The sequence below is a fragment of the Vicugna pacos genome, chromosome 9 (genome assembly GCF_048564905.1).
Source record: "Vicugna pacos chromosome 9, VicPac4, whole genome shotgun sequence".
Lineage (NCBI taxonomy): Eukaryota > Metazoa > Chordata > Mammalia > Artiodactyla > Camelidae > Vicugna > Vicugna pacos.
Genome location: NC_132995.1, coordinates 43,613,927 through 43,628,730, shown reverse-complemented (window position 1 = coordinate 43,628,730; position 14,804 = coordinate 43,613,927). Strand labels below are relative to the sequence as shown.

The 14,804-nt window shown below is 48.2% G+C and overlaps 1 protein-coding gene across 2 annotated transcripts in view; it reads right to left on the bottom strand.

Moving 5' to 3' along the window:
• Positions 1-14,804, bottom strand: part of ZFHX3 (zinc finger homeobox 3) — a 232,441-nt gene that overhangs the window by 83,717 nt on the left and 133,920 nt on the right. For both annotated transcript variants that reach the window (XM_072967645.1, XM_072967646.1), the window contains one exon: positions 6,925-7,156. In XM_072967645.1, the coding sequence (XP_072823746.1) occupies positions 6,925-7,156 (232 nt within the window). The remainder of the gene's footprint in view (positions 1-6,924; positions 7,157-14,804) is intronic.

Sequence of the window (14,804 nt, the reverse complement as noted above, 5' to 3'; positions counted from 1 at the left end):
ATGTCACATCCTCTCCAGACCAGGACGGTGGGACAGCAGTGAAGAGCACTCTGCCTGTGTCCACCGTCCAACGGACCAGATCATTAGCATATTTTGCAGAGAGCAAGTAGAAAAGTCTAATTGCCCATAATTACCCAGTTCAAGGAGGCTCCTAGGTAATGGAGCTTGAGTTTCTTGCCTGGTATTGACGTGATCTCACTGCCATGGTTTCACTACATCCCTAACTTAGAAGCCACCACCCCTCCAAAATGCCCTTCCATAAGAGACACTGATGTCCAGGGAAGACAAAACCAACACTACAAAGGTTTCTCATACGAAGAGACAGATCCTCAACGTCCACACTGGTCTGAGGGGGGTGTGTGTATGTGTGTGTGCACACACGCACACGTGTGGCAGGAGGCGGAGGACATGCTAGCATATACTCAGAGGAAGGACTAAGACAAGGAATATGTAATCAGAAGCCATCACAATTACAAATGTAAATGAACAGGCAATTGGCGCTGACCTTTGTAGATTGTTAGAGGACTAATTAAGGCAAATCAGGAACTCTGCTCCAACAAAAAAACAAGACAGTATACACCCTAAGAAGTACTCCTGTCCTCTTCATGTAGATGCAAAATGCAAGAGAATCAGACAGTAATCAACTCTGTATGCTTTCACACTGACAAAGAGAAAACTATCTTCACGAACAAAAGACAACCAAGATTTACTTCTTGGTATATTGTTAGCTAATTTTGCTAATATCTCTGTCAGCAAGCACCACCATGATTTGGGCTCCTGCCACGTACCTGACACTCTATTAGGTTTCATATAAATGGATCCCACCCATGAAACAGCCAGAAATGCCAATGACAAACTGCTTAGAATGGTTGTTTTAAAAGCTTTAAGAAAAATACTTTTAAAAAAACAGTCAAACTATACACTATTCTGTAAAGTCCATTTTTCATTTAACAGTATTATATTCTCTTTTTTTGTCGATACATAATGATGTCTCTTTATCCTGGTGTTGTAAAGCAGCTTTCTGAAAAAGCACACTGAAATTCACAAGCCTTGCCCAAACAGTCCTTCATTGGGGAGTGTATTTAAAACAGACAGTCATAGTTTCTCCATTCCTCCGTGAGGGTTTAAAATGTCAGTCACCCCAATTTGTTTTGATGCACTTTTGCATTTAACTTTCCTAGTGAGAAATACTCTATCCCTATGTCTTTCCCAAGTCCCGTGGACAAGACGTACAGTCAAAAGGAAAAAGTAAAGAGCAGTGCTGTGCTGGTTTTATGAAAACAATGGTTCAGAACTGCAGAACTGGCCACAACGTATTTCAGTGCTATGAGAAAAATTAGACTGAAATTGCATATAATTTTCCTATGTACAAAAAAAAAAAAGAGGCACTTTATATTCAAAGGTCAGCCTCGTGCCAATTTTGAAAAATAAAAACAAAACAACGAAAAAGTTGAAAACAGTACATTTTCTTATTCTCTTAAGCTGTACGGGTTTAAGCAGAACTCCCTGGAACCTGATTCAAAAAAATAATCCATCAAATGAAGCCGGTGAGGGTTTCCATAAAGGTCATCACCAAAACCACAGCATCACCTGGGCCAGCTGCATCAGCCTCCCTGACCCCAGGAATTTACTACCTTGAGTGCCAAAGATGTATCAGTGAAGAAGGGTGCCGTCCCCCGCTCCAAGGAAAATATTCCCCTAAACTCTGAATGAGCACGCCCTCCCCCCATGAGCTTGAGCCATCATCCGTGTGCCTCAAATTCCCTGGGCCAGCGTGGTGAGCAGCGTACCCGCACCAAGAGCTGGGAGGTGTCGGCGCCGCCCCAACTCAAAGTCTTGCACATAGTAGGCGCTCAATGGAGAATCATGAAATCACATTTGCGCAATGTGTGGAGGTCTACATCAATGGGAAAGAAGTAGTTAAGGCGAGGGTGAGGGAGAAACAGGAGGAGGAAAGGAAGGCTGACGGCAGAAACACAAAGCACCTCTTGTCTTCTGGAAGCCCAGGGAACTGATAGAGTGAAATTAACTACAGTTTCACCCGGGAGCCAGAAATGCCTCTTTAATAAGCAAACAGGGAAGCTGATCCTACACATGATCCACCTACGAGGGCTTTCCATCTTTTAAGAGCTTCTGGTCAACTAAGGGGGAGCCAATAGCCAATGCCAGCAATGGGTGATATAAGCCAGTGTGTCGCCTCAACAAAGGGCTGTCTCTACGTCCACCTGTTGGGGGAGGGGGGGCATGCTTCCTGACAAAGAGAATGCCTGGTCTTGCAGAAAATACACTCCAGCCCCAAATCAAAAGTAGTGGTGGGTCACATACCAAAGATGTTGGGAAAGAGGGAACCTCAGCTGCTTTGGTTTTTTTCTTTTCTCTGAGATGTGTATTTCCAAGAAATTTTTTTTAATGGGAAGGGCCAGTATGTGTGTTTGTGTATGTGTGTGTGTGTGTGTGCACACGCATGCACGTCTCTAAGTGGAGGTGAGGGGTCACGAGCATACTCACAAAGACCATCACACTAGGTTAAAGACGACAGAATACAGGACCCAGCCTGTCCACTGAGATAAGGGTGAAGTCTGACCAGGCAGGGGAGGGTGGCCTAGTTATTAGCACAGTCAGCAACCAAGACTCCACCCTTTGGTGCAGCTGGGCAGGACGCGGATGTTTTAAATCCGGTCATGAGGCCTCTGAAGGTGCTACGGAGCCCGTGGTGGGTGTAAATCCTGGCCACCTCCACAGAGAGCTGAAGGGCAGAGGGGACCTTCACCATTTCTCCTTCTCAAGCATGCTTCCATGTGGGTTGGCAGGCTACCTGGTGACTTATTGGAAAACACATGGGCTTAACAAGTATTTCTTAAAGAAGCGGTATGTCTGTCACCAACAGGGAAGGAAACAGTGTCGAGGTCACTCTGTCAGCCGCAGCAAGGGAAGTCCTGACACCTGGAGAAGGTGGTATGAGACTGGGGCCTGAGGGCCGGGGCTCGGAGAGGGAAAGGAAGTTATTTCCTATGGCTTCTGGGTAAAACCTTCTCTTACGTGACCAAGAGAGGAGGAGAGGGAAGGAAGGAAAGAAGAAAGGACACCGCCATTCAACTAGATGATGACGGAGCACCAGAAGCGAAGACTCCCGACAGCACAGCCACTTACACGGGGCTGACAGTCACCACAGGCAGGGCTCCCAAGAGGTGCACAAAGGTTCGCTGAGGCTTCCTTATGCTACACGAACAATGCTTCCAGCTGAAGATTAACGTCCCAGAGGGAAAAACTGGGAATCCAGGCAGACTCCAGAGACACAGCAGGTTGGTTTCCAGACCACTGCCATAACGCGAGTATGGGAATAAAGCGCGTCCCACAAATTCTGTCGTTTCCCAGGGTATAAAAGTCGTGCTCACACTACACCACAGTCGATTAAGTGCGCAATAGCGCTATGTCTAAAAAATGTACATACCTGAATTAAAAAACACTTTATTGCTATAAAATGTTAACCATCATCTGCACCTTCAGTGAGTCGTCCTATTTTTGCTGGTGGAGGGTTTGAAATATTGAGAGAATTAGCAAAATGGGACACAGAGACATGAAGTGAGCATTTGCTGTTGGAAAAATGGTGCCCACAGCCTTGCTCCACGTGGGGCTGACACAAAGCTTCCATCTGTAAAAACATGTAGTATCTGCGAAGCGTAGTAAAACGAGGTAAGCCTGGATTTTATAAATTTTGTGTTTACAAAACCTGAAGCTGATGACCTTCAATGTTTTAATTCCACCAGGCCCACAGTGTCCCTTTTCTGGAAAACATTCTTCCAAGGAGTTTTTAAAAGCCAGTTCCTGGGGGGAGGGAGGAGGATACACTTCAAGATGAGTTTTCTTAAAGGAGTTTCCAAAACAGAACCAGTTACTCTTAATGTCAACACGAGTATTACCTAACAATTTGCCCCCTTTGTCATTAGTCAAGAGTATAAACTTAGCCAGTGTGTAAGGGGTGGGGGGGTGTGCAGGGTGTGCAGGGAAGGGGGAGGCGGGTAGGAAGCAAAAACATGACTGCAGGCCAAAGACAATTCAAAAGGATTTTGCAATACAGAAAGGAAGTCTATCATCTAGACTAAAGTTGCTCATACACTTCAGGGGGGGAAAGATCCTAATACGCACTAAATGAGAGAAACCCAGAAGGCAATGGTATAAGAAAGCAATTCCAGAGCGGGCTGCATAAATAGACGTATTACATTATAAAACAGGGAACTGTTTGTTCCAGTCCATAGACCCCGGGTGAAATGGCAGCTGTACACTATTTAGTTTGGGGCACCTCGTTAATAAAAAGGGTATTCTGAGCAGAGTGAAAGAAAGAATTGAGGGGCAAAAGGGACCAGCTTTTAGCGGAAGATTAAAACAATGACGTATGCAGAGCCGGCAAAAAAAAAAAAATCTTTTAAACCCCAAAATAAATAGGTCTGCGTATACTGGTGGAGGAAGGAGAATCCTGTGAAATGACTTCATAGCAGAATATTGGAGAGTGGCATGACCAAACGGGGGCCCCCTCAGCTGGGTGGCATAATGGTCTCAGTCTTGGGGCATGGATGTATCTCTGGGTGCTGGGCCCTGTCCCTGGCTCCTGGGAGCACTCGCATGCAGAGGCATGGGGTCAGACACCAAGCAGAAACCCAGAGATTAAGATCCAACTTTAACCAAAAGAGGCATTTGAAATATACACAGAAGGAACAGTCAGTCTCGCAGTGACCTGGAGGTGACCGAAATTACCCCGGTACCCAGCACAGTGCTTTCCCAAAGCAGCAATCTAGACTGATTGTCAGGAGGACTGGCCTCTCCTCTGTGATAACAAAACCTCAGCTACTCCAGCGGGGAGGAAGCAGTCTCAGATTCTGGTATATCCTGGCACTGGGGGATCCAGTGTTATTCCTCCCGGAGAAGGGAGCAAAGGTGCAGCCGGGCGGTCTGGACAGGAGCAGACGGGCAGAGGGGTCTGTAAGGGCTCGGCAGGGACACCTCCAGACAAACTGACAGAGCAGAGCCTTCAGAGACTAGGAAATGTCTGCTCTGGCGGAGGGTTGGCCATGAATTAATCATAGGTATCTAGAAAACCAGGGGAAACAAAAAGTTGTACAAGAAAGTAAATGAAATTATGAAACTCTACATGGCTCAGCTGTGATTAATATTTATAGAGTTAGAATAATGAAAACACTGAATATTAATACAACCCCAAATTATTATTTAATCATAATGGAAGATGGAGGGAGGGGAAGACTGAGTGTAGTGGGGAGGGGTGTGTGGGCACTGCATCTGTGTATGTACATGTATGTGTGTGAGAGAGTGTGTATGGAGTGTGGGGTGTGTGTGTGGTGTTGGTATGAGTTAGTGGACGGGTGTGTGAGCATGTATCAGTGTGTGGGTTTGCAGAATGGCATACTAGTAAAATCCTCATCTTCCAGAATAGAAGCCAACAATGTCTACAACTTACCAGAAAAAAAGAAAATCAAGAAATAGTAGTAGAAGCATATTAAGAAATAAGGAAAGAAGTCACAAAAGGAACAATTAAACCTGAAAGCCAGAATTCCAGGGAAGGGGACTGGGGGAGGGTCATGCCATTTTTCATAATAAGGTGTACATCACTTTTTGCCTTTAAAAAGTCTAAAAATGTGAAATTTGACAACATTAGGATTAAACTCCCCACACAGCCACGACAGCTCAGTGGCTGCGAGGGTGCTGCAGGCGGCGGAGAGGTAAAAGCCCCGAGTCTGCAGCCAGGCGGCCTGGACCACGCGCCACCAGAAGGAGAAAGAGGTCTTGTGGGGGGCGGGGGGCGTGAGCTCAGCATGGGAGGGGCAACGATGAGAAGCCCGGGAAGCTGTCTGCCGGGTGCGTGGCAGCACCAGGACATCAAAGCTTCAAGAGGTGGGGAGCCAAGTGCCCGGCCAGGACCACGAGCCAGGGAGGGGCGTGGAGGACGGTCAGGAGAAGCAGGAGGACAAGAGGGAAACGTGCCCAGGGAAGGGCGCTTCGACAAGGGACCGTGCAGCAATTTCAAAGGCCGCGGAAAGAAACAGGCCCAGCCCGCAGCCACTGGGCTGGGTCAACCCAAGGTCAACGGTGACCTTCTCAAGGGTAGCTCATGATGGGAGGAAACAGGCTACAGAGGCAGATGCGGGCACTGGACACGACCAATACCGAATGTTCCTTCCAGAATCTTGAAGATTCTCTTGTAGACAGAATGGAACAGAGGATTAACGGACAGCTCTTGCTTTATGGTTTTTAAAGACGTAGGCTCTTGCCTGTGTTCCCAAGTTGAGAGAAAGAGACCAGAAGGCTGGAAAAAAACGAGACTGGGGACTGTACTGTGTGAGGTCCCAGTGGGAATGGGAGTACAGAGCGAGGTGACTGCGGGCCGGATGGCCGGGTGGGAGGCAGAAGGGGGCGAGCTCCCCCGGAAGCCCTCCACTCTCTCTGTAAAGTAACAGCACTGAGCCGGACTCTCACACACAACAGAAAGGTTTCTAACAAGCACTTGTTGCTTCGATCCTCTCTGAAGTCATTCTTACAGGCCGGACTCGAGGCCATGAACTGTCCATTCTCAATACTGAGCAAGACAAAATTTAGTATTTGCTTTATCTCAATCTGCAACCAATAAACCGAATCTACGGCGTACCCTGGAGGAATCTGGGGAGAAAGGACACAACACTTTCCATTGGCTTGCTCACCGGGGAGTGGCTTGCGACACCTCAAGCAAAGTGGTGCCAGGTTCCCCTGAAAAAAGAGAGAAGCCACAATCCTTCCAGAACACCACGGTCACCTGTACGCCTGGTAATGAACACCCAGGCCAGCTGCACCCAAACGAAGCCCCGAGGAGGCCTCCTGGCGGCCAACATCCAGGTCCCCCGGCCTCCCTGGGGCTTCGGAGCCGGAGAGACCACTCACCTGGGTCGGTGGAGGGGCACCTGCGGATGGTGAAGATCTGCCCCAGGTCCTCGTCCTCCTCTGGAAGGCCCTTCTGCAGCCGCTGCAGCTTTCGCAGGCTCTCGCTGCGCTGGTGCTTCATGGAGCGCACGTGCTGGATGAGGTTGAGCTTGGCCTTGGTGGAGTAGCTGCACAGGACGCAGTGGTAGTAGCAGCTCTCGCCTTCCACGCCGCTCTCATGCTGCTGCAGGTGCTGCGGGGGCAAGGGACAGGGACACGCTGTGGGTGAACCCCTGAAAGCCCGCCCGCGCTGCGAGCCCACTCCGCCCTGGCGGCCCCGGCGATAGGATCCCTGAGAGGGGTCGCTTGGTTTTCCCAACATGCCTGTCTCTGCAGCAGCCTGAGAACAAGCAGCACCCCGCCTGTCATCCTCGTCTCCCCGAGATGTGTTGGAGCGCTGACAACGCTGATGGATCGGACCCTCCCAGTATAAACCTGTTTTTCCTGGCACAATAATTTAAGGTTCCTCCTTCCACTCTGTGAAGTGTCCTCCTTTTTTTTTAAGAAAAGGGTCAGCAAACTATGGCCCGAAGGCCAAATCTACTCTCTGTCTATTTCTGTAATAAGGTTTTAAGGAACACAGCCACGCCTGTTAATTTACACATTGTCTATGACTGCTTTCTGAACACCAGAGTTCACTACTGGCAACAGAGACGGCACCCCCTGTAAAGCCTAAAATAGCAACATCTGGCCCTTTACAGAAAAAGGTAGCCAGCTCCCACTTTAGGTGATAATCTATGTGGTCACCTTAACTGTAGAGAATCCTAGGTCAGTAACACAAGCCAAAGCTGCTGGTGGTCTATTTCACAAGAAACATGACTCAGGTTTTCATATTTAGAGCTTGTCTCTTTATTAGAAGAACCCCAAGTTAGGTTTTCCTCTGGATTAAAAATATGACAGGAAAATAAATTTCTCCAGACTAGTTCCCTGTCAACATGTCAGGGTCCTTTGGCTTAGTGCTCAGATGGTCAAAATGACACTGTTGTGTTTGTGCAGACACAGTACTTTGAGTCCAGAACACGGACGCCCAAGAGCAGGCGCGAAACAGGAACACACAGGAGTAAAGTTTGGAGCACAAAACAGAGGAGGTCATGGAAACAGCAGCCCCTGGACTTCTGTGTCTCGGAGAAGACTTAAGGATTATCCAAGCACAAAATTCACATCCTTTGGGGCCTCTTTGAGAATATGCTGAAAGCTATGGACTTTTTTTATTAACAATTAGGAAACTGATATGCTCCTGGTAGGGGAGAGCCATCTCCTTCATTTCAAAAGACTTATTTTGGGGGAAGAAGGAATTTTTCTATTGGGTACACATGAAGCAGGGGAAACAAGACCAAAAAGTTTAAGCAGCTGACCCAAGGTAACCCAGCTAGGTAGTGGGAGAGGGAAAGAACTAGAACCCGGGTCTCGCATCCCACAGCATCCTTTCGGGGGAAGAAATTCAGATCACGTAAGTGTTTCATGTGCTTATGTCATGACCTTCCCTCTTTCTCCTGGCTCTCACCCCCACGCCTGTCCCCAGAGCCCGACCCATGGAGCTACACAGAGTACACGACAAGTGCCTCGGAACTGCTTTGTGCTGCCCCTCTCCCCTCTGACTGCACTTGTTCTGTTGGATGCCCACGCCTTGGTAACTGTTTCTGGTCCTGCTTGGCTATCTTTCTTGTCCAGATTAAAATGCAAGACACTCAGAGAGCAAAGCAGTCAGGACGTTCTGCGCTCTGCCCAGCACTGACAATACCAGAGCGACCCGACCAGCACTTCCTGTCCGGTGACACAGCTCTGAGACTCATGTGCTCACATGCACACATCCTCTGTTCACTGGAAAAGTGTGAACACTCCAGAAGCACATTTGGACCTCACTGGAAGAGGAAATACGAATGCACCAACAGAGAGCTGCGGACAAACTATCGCCGGGAAGCGGAGGGAGGGCCAGGTCCTCAATCATATAAACCAGCAACACGGCTCCACGGTAAGTTATGCTCTGGGGCCAACTTGCAGGTGACAATGTGACAGACTACACAGGTACTAGCAGGGAACAATCCTGTCCTCCCCTGAAATGGGTGATTTAACACACTCAAGTGCAGACCCTTGGAACAAAACAGTATCTCCCCCAGTAAGAGCTGTCCTAGAGCAATCACACCAGAAGGAGTTTGAAGAACTAGCAAGTTCAATGCTAACTGTCATATTACAACAACTGAAAATAAAAAGATACTTTTCCTGAAATAAATTTGAGCTATTTTTTTTTAAATAGTTTGCTTCCTCTAATGTAAGACCCCTTGCAGAGCGCTTCAGGAGGACGGACAGCACCAGAGCCACGTCTCCTGGAGGCGGCCACCCTGGGGAGAAGGCAGGTCTGATGGGCTAGATGCAAAGGAGCAAGAAGCCCGTCCACACGCATTCTCCTCAACTTCTGCACAAGGACCCCGAAAGCCAAAGCCGGACCAGGATATTCCTGGGAGCAAGGGTCTGACTTGGGATTGAGGAAAAGAAAACGTGTACAAGAGCCAGGAACTGCATCCTGGATCACTGAGACCCAAAGAAGTACGTTTATTACAGTTTTGACAAAAACTGACTGAATGACAGGTAATGGGGGGGAAAAAAAAACCAAAACCCATGGAATCCAAAGCAGTAAGTTCTCTCAAGGGCTTCTAGTGGTATCGTAAACTAGGAAATCCGAGCAAGAGTCCCTTAAGCCTTAACCCCAACTTCCCACCACCTTCCCGTGACAGGACTTCCTTGCAATAAGGCTCTGAATCTTAAACATAAAATTTTAATATGGATGTGAAGGTTCTTTCCCAAATGGCTGGGGTTTCCAGTCTTGGAGCCAGAAGAGAGGATAACATCGCCAAAAAGAGTTGGTTGGGGGTTGAGATGTCAGATGTTTTTTATCCTCAAATCCAGGGGTTCTTGGGTGACAAGGCTGTAGAAATCTTGAGCTGAAATAAACATACTGGGGACCCCTGCTTAAAAAAAAAAAAAAAAAAAAAAACTCCTATGATGATGTTCCCAAACCACTCCACCCTTGAGCTCAGGCTGGTAAGTGGCAACCTCTTCCACCACCAGGAATTCTTTTGTCTCCCATTTGAGAATCATTTTGGAAGGGACTACAAACAGTAGAGGAAAGAATAAAAGGAAATGTGGGAACCAGGGCCACGGCCTCTCTCACTGACGCTGTCGTAGGGAACATTAAGGGTCCTCCCTTAGAGACTGCACAAAGGTTAATTCAAAATTCCAAGCTTGCTTTTGCACTCCAAGTTAATCCTCCAAGACACACATACACAAATCCAGAACAAACTATTTCTCGGTTCCTAGGAAACACTTGTTTATAAAGGTTATATCCCAACCAAACTTCCACTCACAACTGGAGTTTGCTGAGGTCTACCTGTGTGTGGCAGACCCTGTTCTCACCACATTTTGTAAGCTCTCACTCCCGTATTTCTCAGGCTGAACCTGGAGCAAACGGGGGCCCAATGGTGACAGCAGGGTTCTACCTTCTGTAACCTTCCCCACACCATCTGGTCATTTCCCAGGCCTTCAGTGGGTCACAGCCCTGACCTCGTTGGCTTGACGTCTTCTCCCTCCCAAGAGGCATTCTCCCATCCCCAGAATCCCACCCCTGGAACCTGCCTAATAAGAAGCTATTGGCGGCGGGGGGATGCCTGGAGAGGCTGATGAGGACTCTGAGGGGCAAGCCAGTCAGCCAAGGACATGCCTTCCCTGCAGAAGAGAGTAGATGTTTTCATTTGGAGAAGGAGGGAGAATGATTTGTTCCTGACCCAGCTAATTAGAATACCCTCAGTTGGGATCACAATGTATTTAATTAAATTCACTGTAATATATGAAGACTCCACCAAGGCACAGATCCCAGTGGACCACTCAGTGAAGGAGCTGCTTCCTTTCAGAGTTCTTGCTCTCCTCGGCAGGCAGGAAGGAAATCCTTCTCCCACACAAATCCTGGACTCCCCCCTCCATCACAGAGCACTCCCGTCCTCGGGAAGGGCGGACCCAGGTCTTGTTTGGCTTTTTCCATTTTTCTTTACTCGATGTTCAAGATTCTTCATTACTCACCTCTATCAGGTCAGGTGTACAGTTTAAAAAAAAAAAAACAGACCAGTAACTTCAACTGTGGTTAGTGTGCTGTAAGGCACGTGTGCCACACGTGGACCCAAAGAACACTGGCCACTGAGCCCACTTGGCAGGGTTTGGTTTTGATTAGATTGTAAGTGCCTACAAGACACCATGTAAACACACACACAGAGAATGTGCCCAACCCCAGGGTCTTAGGTGACAGTGATGGTGGTGACTTGGCAGACACGTCAAGGGATTGAGGAGGGCTCCCCTTTGGCTTGAACACCACTGCGAGAATACACCCTCCGGCTGGATGGACGAAAATCACTGGCTCACTGAAGAAAAATCAGCATCCACCCACTAATAACGAAGAGGCAGGACCAACTAGCAAATCAAGAAAGGAAGATGGACGGAGCCAAAGAAGGGCGGCCACTGAGGTCCAACCAAACTCACTAGGTCTCTCCAGCCTCTCCTATAACCTCACACTGTGCAGGGTTTCTCTGATTTCCCCCAATCTCACTGGCTGGTTTAGAAACTGCCTGCCCAGCACTGGGTTATATGAACGGCAAGTGTACAGCGGTTTCCACCTAAAGAAACGTCTAGACTTGACAAGAGGATTTATCTCCTGAAAACTCAAGAAAGCACAATGACCTAGAAACAGTAAATAAGTATCCAGTTTGACTCATAAACAGAAGCAGAAAAAGAGCCCAACAAACTCCAACTTTTGCAAATTAACCACCGTGCAGCAGAAAACAGACTGCGCGCACCGCCGCCAAGCAGGAACCGGGCTCACACACACGAGGTGGTCAGCCCCCTGTGCTGGCAACAAGGGAGCGTGGGCGCCCCGGCGCTGGTCAGAGACTTTTTCCTGTCCGCCAGTCAGATCTCGTCAGAGCTACTTCTATTTTTAAAATGCTCATCAAGTCTTAGTTTAGCCGGAAGGCGACGCTCCTGCCTCACTGACATGGAAACATCCAACGCCCACTTCTTCCTTTCTGGGTCTGGTTCATGGGGAAGAACTTGGAAAAGAAAAGACCTCAGTACAGTACTAAGAGGCACCTCGAATAATGAGCCTGGCACGGAAGGCCGAGTGCAAAAAGCAAATTAATAATTAAAAAAGAAAGGAAAGGAAAGGAGCCAGGCCGCATTACTTGGTGGGACTCCACCCCATTAATATGTCGGGCTCGTCCACCCCGGCCAACGACTGAAAGTCAGACAGACGAAAAGAGGGCTCTTGTTAGAAAATAACTCATCACGAAAATCAAAAAAATGTGTTCCTGTTACTTGTTTCCCAGGAAAACTAACCAACTTCTGTCAGAGAACATTGATTTCTATAAATCTGGAGGGGCCCTGGCTCCCTCCTCCTCTCCCACAATAGGAAACTTCTAACATCTGGTTCTTCATGCATGGAATGCAAAATATTGATCAGGGTTTGTCAAAGCCTCCCTTATGAAGTAGAAATGGGCCAAGTATACTCTGACACACACACACGCACACACACACTCACAAATGAAAACACACAGGATTCCCAAGTGGAGTTTCCTCAGGGAATCACACCTGTTACTATGAGCACACGTACGCCCACCTCTCACCACGTTTTCCCACAGACACAACGCAACTGCACTCGGATAGCAAATCAAACAGTGAAGCTCTTTGAGGGGGTAAAGCAGCTCCCGGCATCCCTCAGAGCAAGCAGGCTACCCCGGGGGGACATCAGACTCCGCAACACCACAGAGAAGCAGCCCCATGGTGCACGTCCAGAAAGGCCCCCGACACACCTGTAGGCTCAGCAGCGCTCTTCCGCACAGGCAGGTGGAAGGGCCTCTCCAGCCATAAAGCGGAGGTCCCCGATGGAAGAGGCCGCTGTTGCATCAGGCCTCTGGAGGGAAAGAACTGTTAGCCATAGCAAGCCAGGGGCTTGGGGCAAGGACTATAAAAACCTCACCAGCACTGCCAGTGAGGAGGAACAGGAAGATGAGGGTCCAGAACGAGTCTGATAATTACCCACTAAGATGGAACATGGAAGGAGTACGTGGGTGTTAATTCACATTGGACCCGTGCACGACATTTACTGCTGAGGAAGCACCTTCACATGCTTAATTTTCTCATGACAGCCCGAGGTGGGCAGCGCTGGGCTCCTGTCCTTGGAGAAACCCACAGCTCAGAGAGGTCATGGGACTCCCTCCTGCCAACAGCTCACAGATCGTGGAAGAAACACAGCTGGAACCTGGGGCTGGATGCCAGGTCCACACTGTCCAGCTACACTGCACTGATGCATTCTAGAACATGAGACTCCCCAGACCCAGGGATCCACCTTGAATGCCTAAAAAAGACATTGTTTCAGGTCTAATGCAACCTGGAAGTGGGGCAGTTAATTTTTTAAATCAGGGGCTGCATGACTATTCCAAATATAATGTCACAGTCTTAGGAAAGCTTCCGGAAGGTCAACCTAAATATATATGTATTTTCTGTTTAATGCTGGCTTTTCACCCACTCATGCCCTCATCCTTGGCACATGCTAATTTAGTCCTATTTCACCGTGGGAGCCCCGCAGACAGCGTAAGATGTAAGCCCTGACCATGATTTACAAGAGAAAGTGAAAGGAAGTAAAAATGTTCCCTTAGATCCATCCATTTGTGTTACTCTGACCTATTTTCTGGTTTCTAGGCCAGACTCCTCAGGCCCCGGAAAAAGCCACGACTTCACTCTCAGCATCCGAGCTCCAAGGCCGGAGCCGAGACTTCCCACCCCTGCATCCCTTCGCTTGTGTGAATGACTTTTCCTCATTCAAAAGTCTCAAGATGAATGTTCCTTGAGAGAAGTATAGTAAAGTCTAGAAGAAAAGCAAGCATAAATCTGTAACCATCTATCTGCCTTGGCTGTGAATCTTTTCTAGAAAAATCCAAACATGGACTGTTACAGAATGGTGATGCCTTCTCGTAACAGATTTCATTTCCCTCTGTTGGGAAAACTCCCGAAAGAAAAGTGGCACAACCATATACACAGAGGAAGCCTTATCAGTGTATGTAGGAGTCCTCCCAAGGAAGGGGCCCATCAGAGCATGAGGTCACAGGCGAAATGAGGGCTAGTTTTCATGATGGTCAAATGAGCATCTGCATGGAGTTCGGAAGCCAAGGGAGGTCCGAGGTGGGGGAAAAAACCAAGTGGGTCCTACCAGGCTAACATCAAAATGCCTACCCGCCAGGAACTACCCAAAGCTCCTGGGGTCTGAAGACAACCCCCTCTCGAGGGGAAGGCTCTGGTAACAGTGACTGTTTGCTCATTCCAACGTGTTCCTTCCCCAGTGACACCTTCCAGCTCTCACAAATATGAGCCCCACACAAAACAAAGGCCACCATATACATGCTACTCAAGCTGGTCCTCATTCAACTCCACTTCACACTGTTGCCATGATGTGGTCTAAGGTACACTCTCGACTTAGGCAAGCCGGGGGAAAACCCTCGCTCTGTGCTCCCTTGGGCAAGTTATACACACTGGTTGGGCTTCAGTTTCCTCATCTGCACTGTTGCAACAATACCAGAACCTCCTTGCAGCACCACAGGGAGGAGTCAATGGGGTCATTCATATAAATTGCCTGATACATGGTTCCCCTCCATAATTAATAAGGCTATTATTACTATCAGTATTTTTCAAACTAGTTCAGCTTTGGGATTAGGAATAGAAATGAATGTCTACTGAATTTACCTATTTGACATTTCCGTCCTTATGACCAATCTCTCCTGCCCTGTTCCTGGGGAATCCTCACCTCT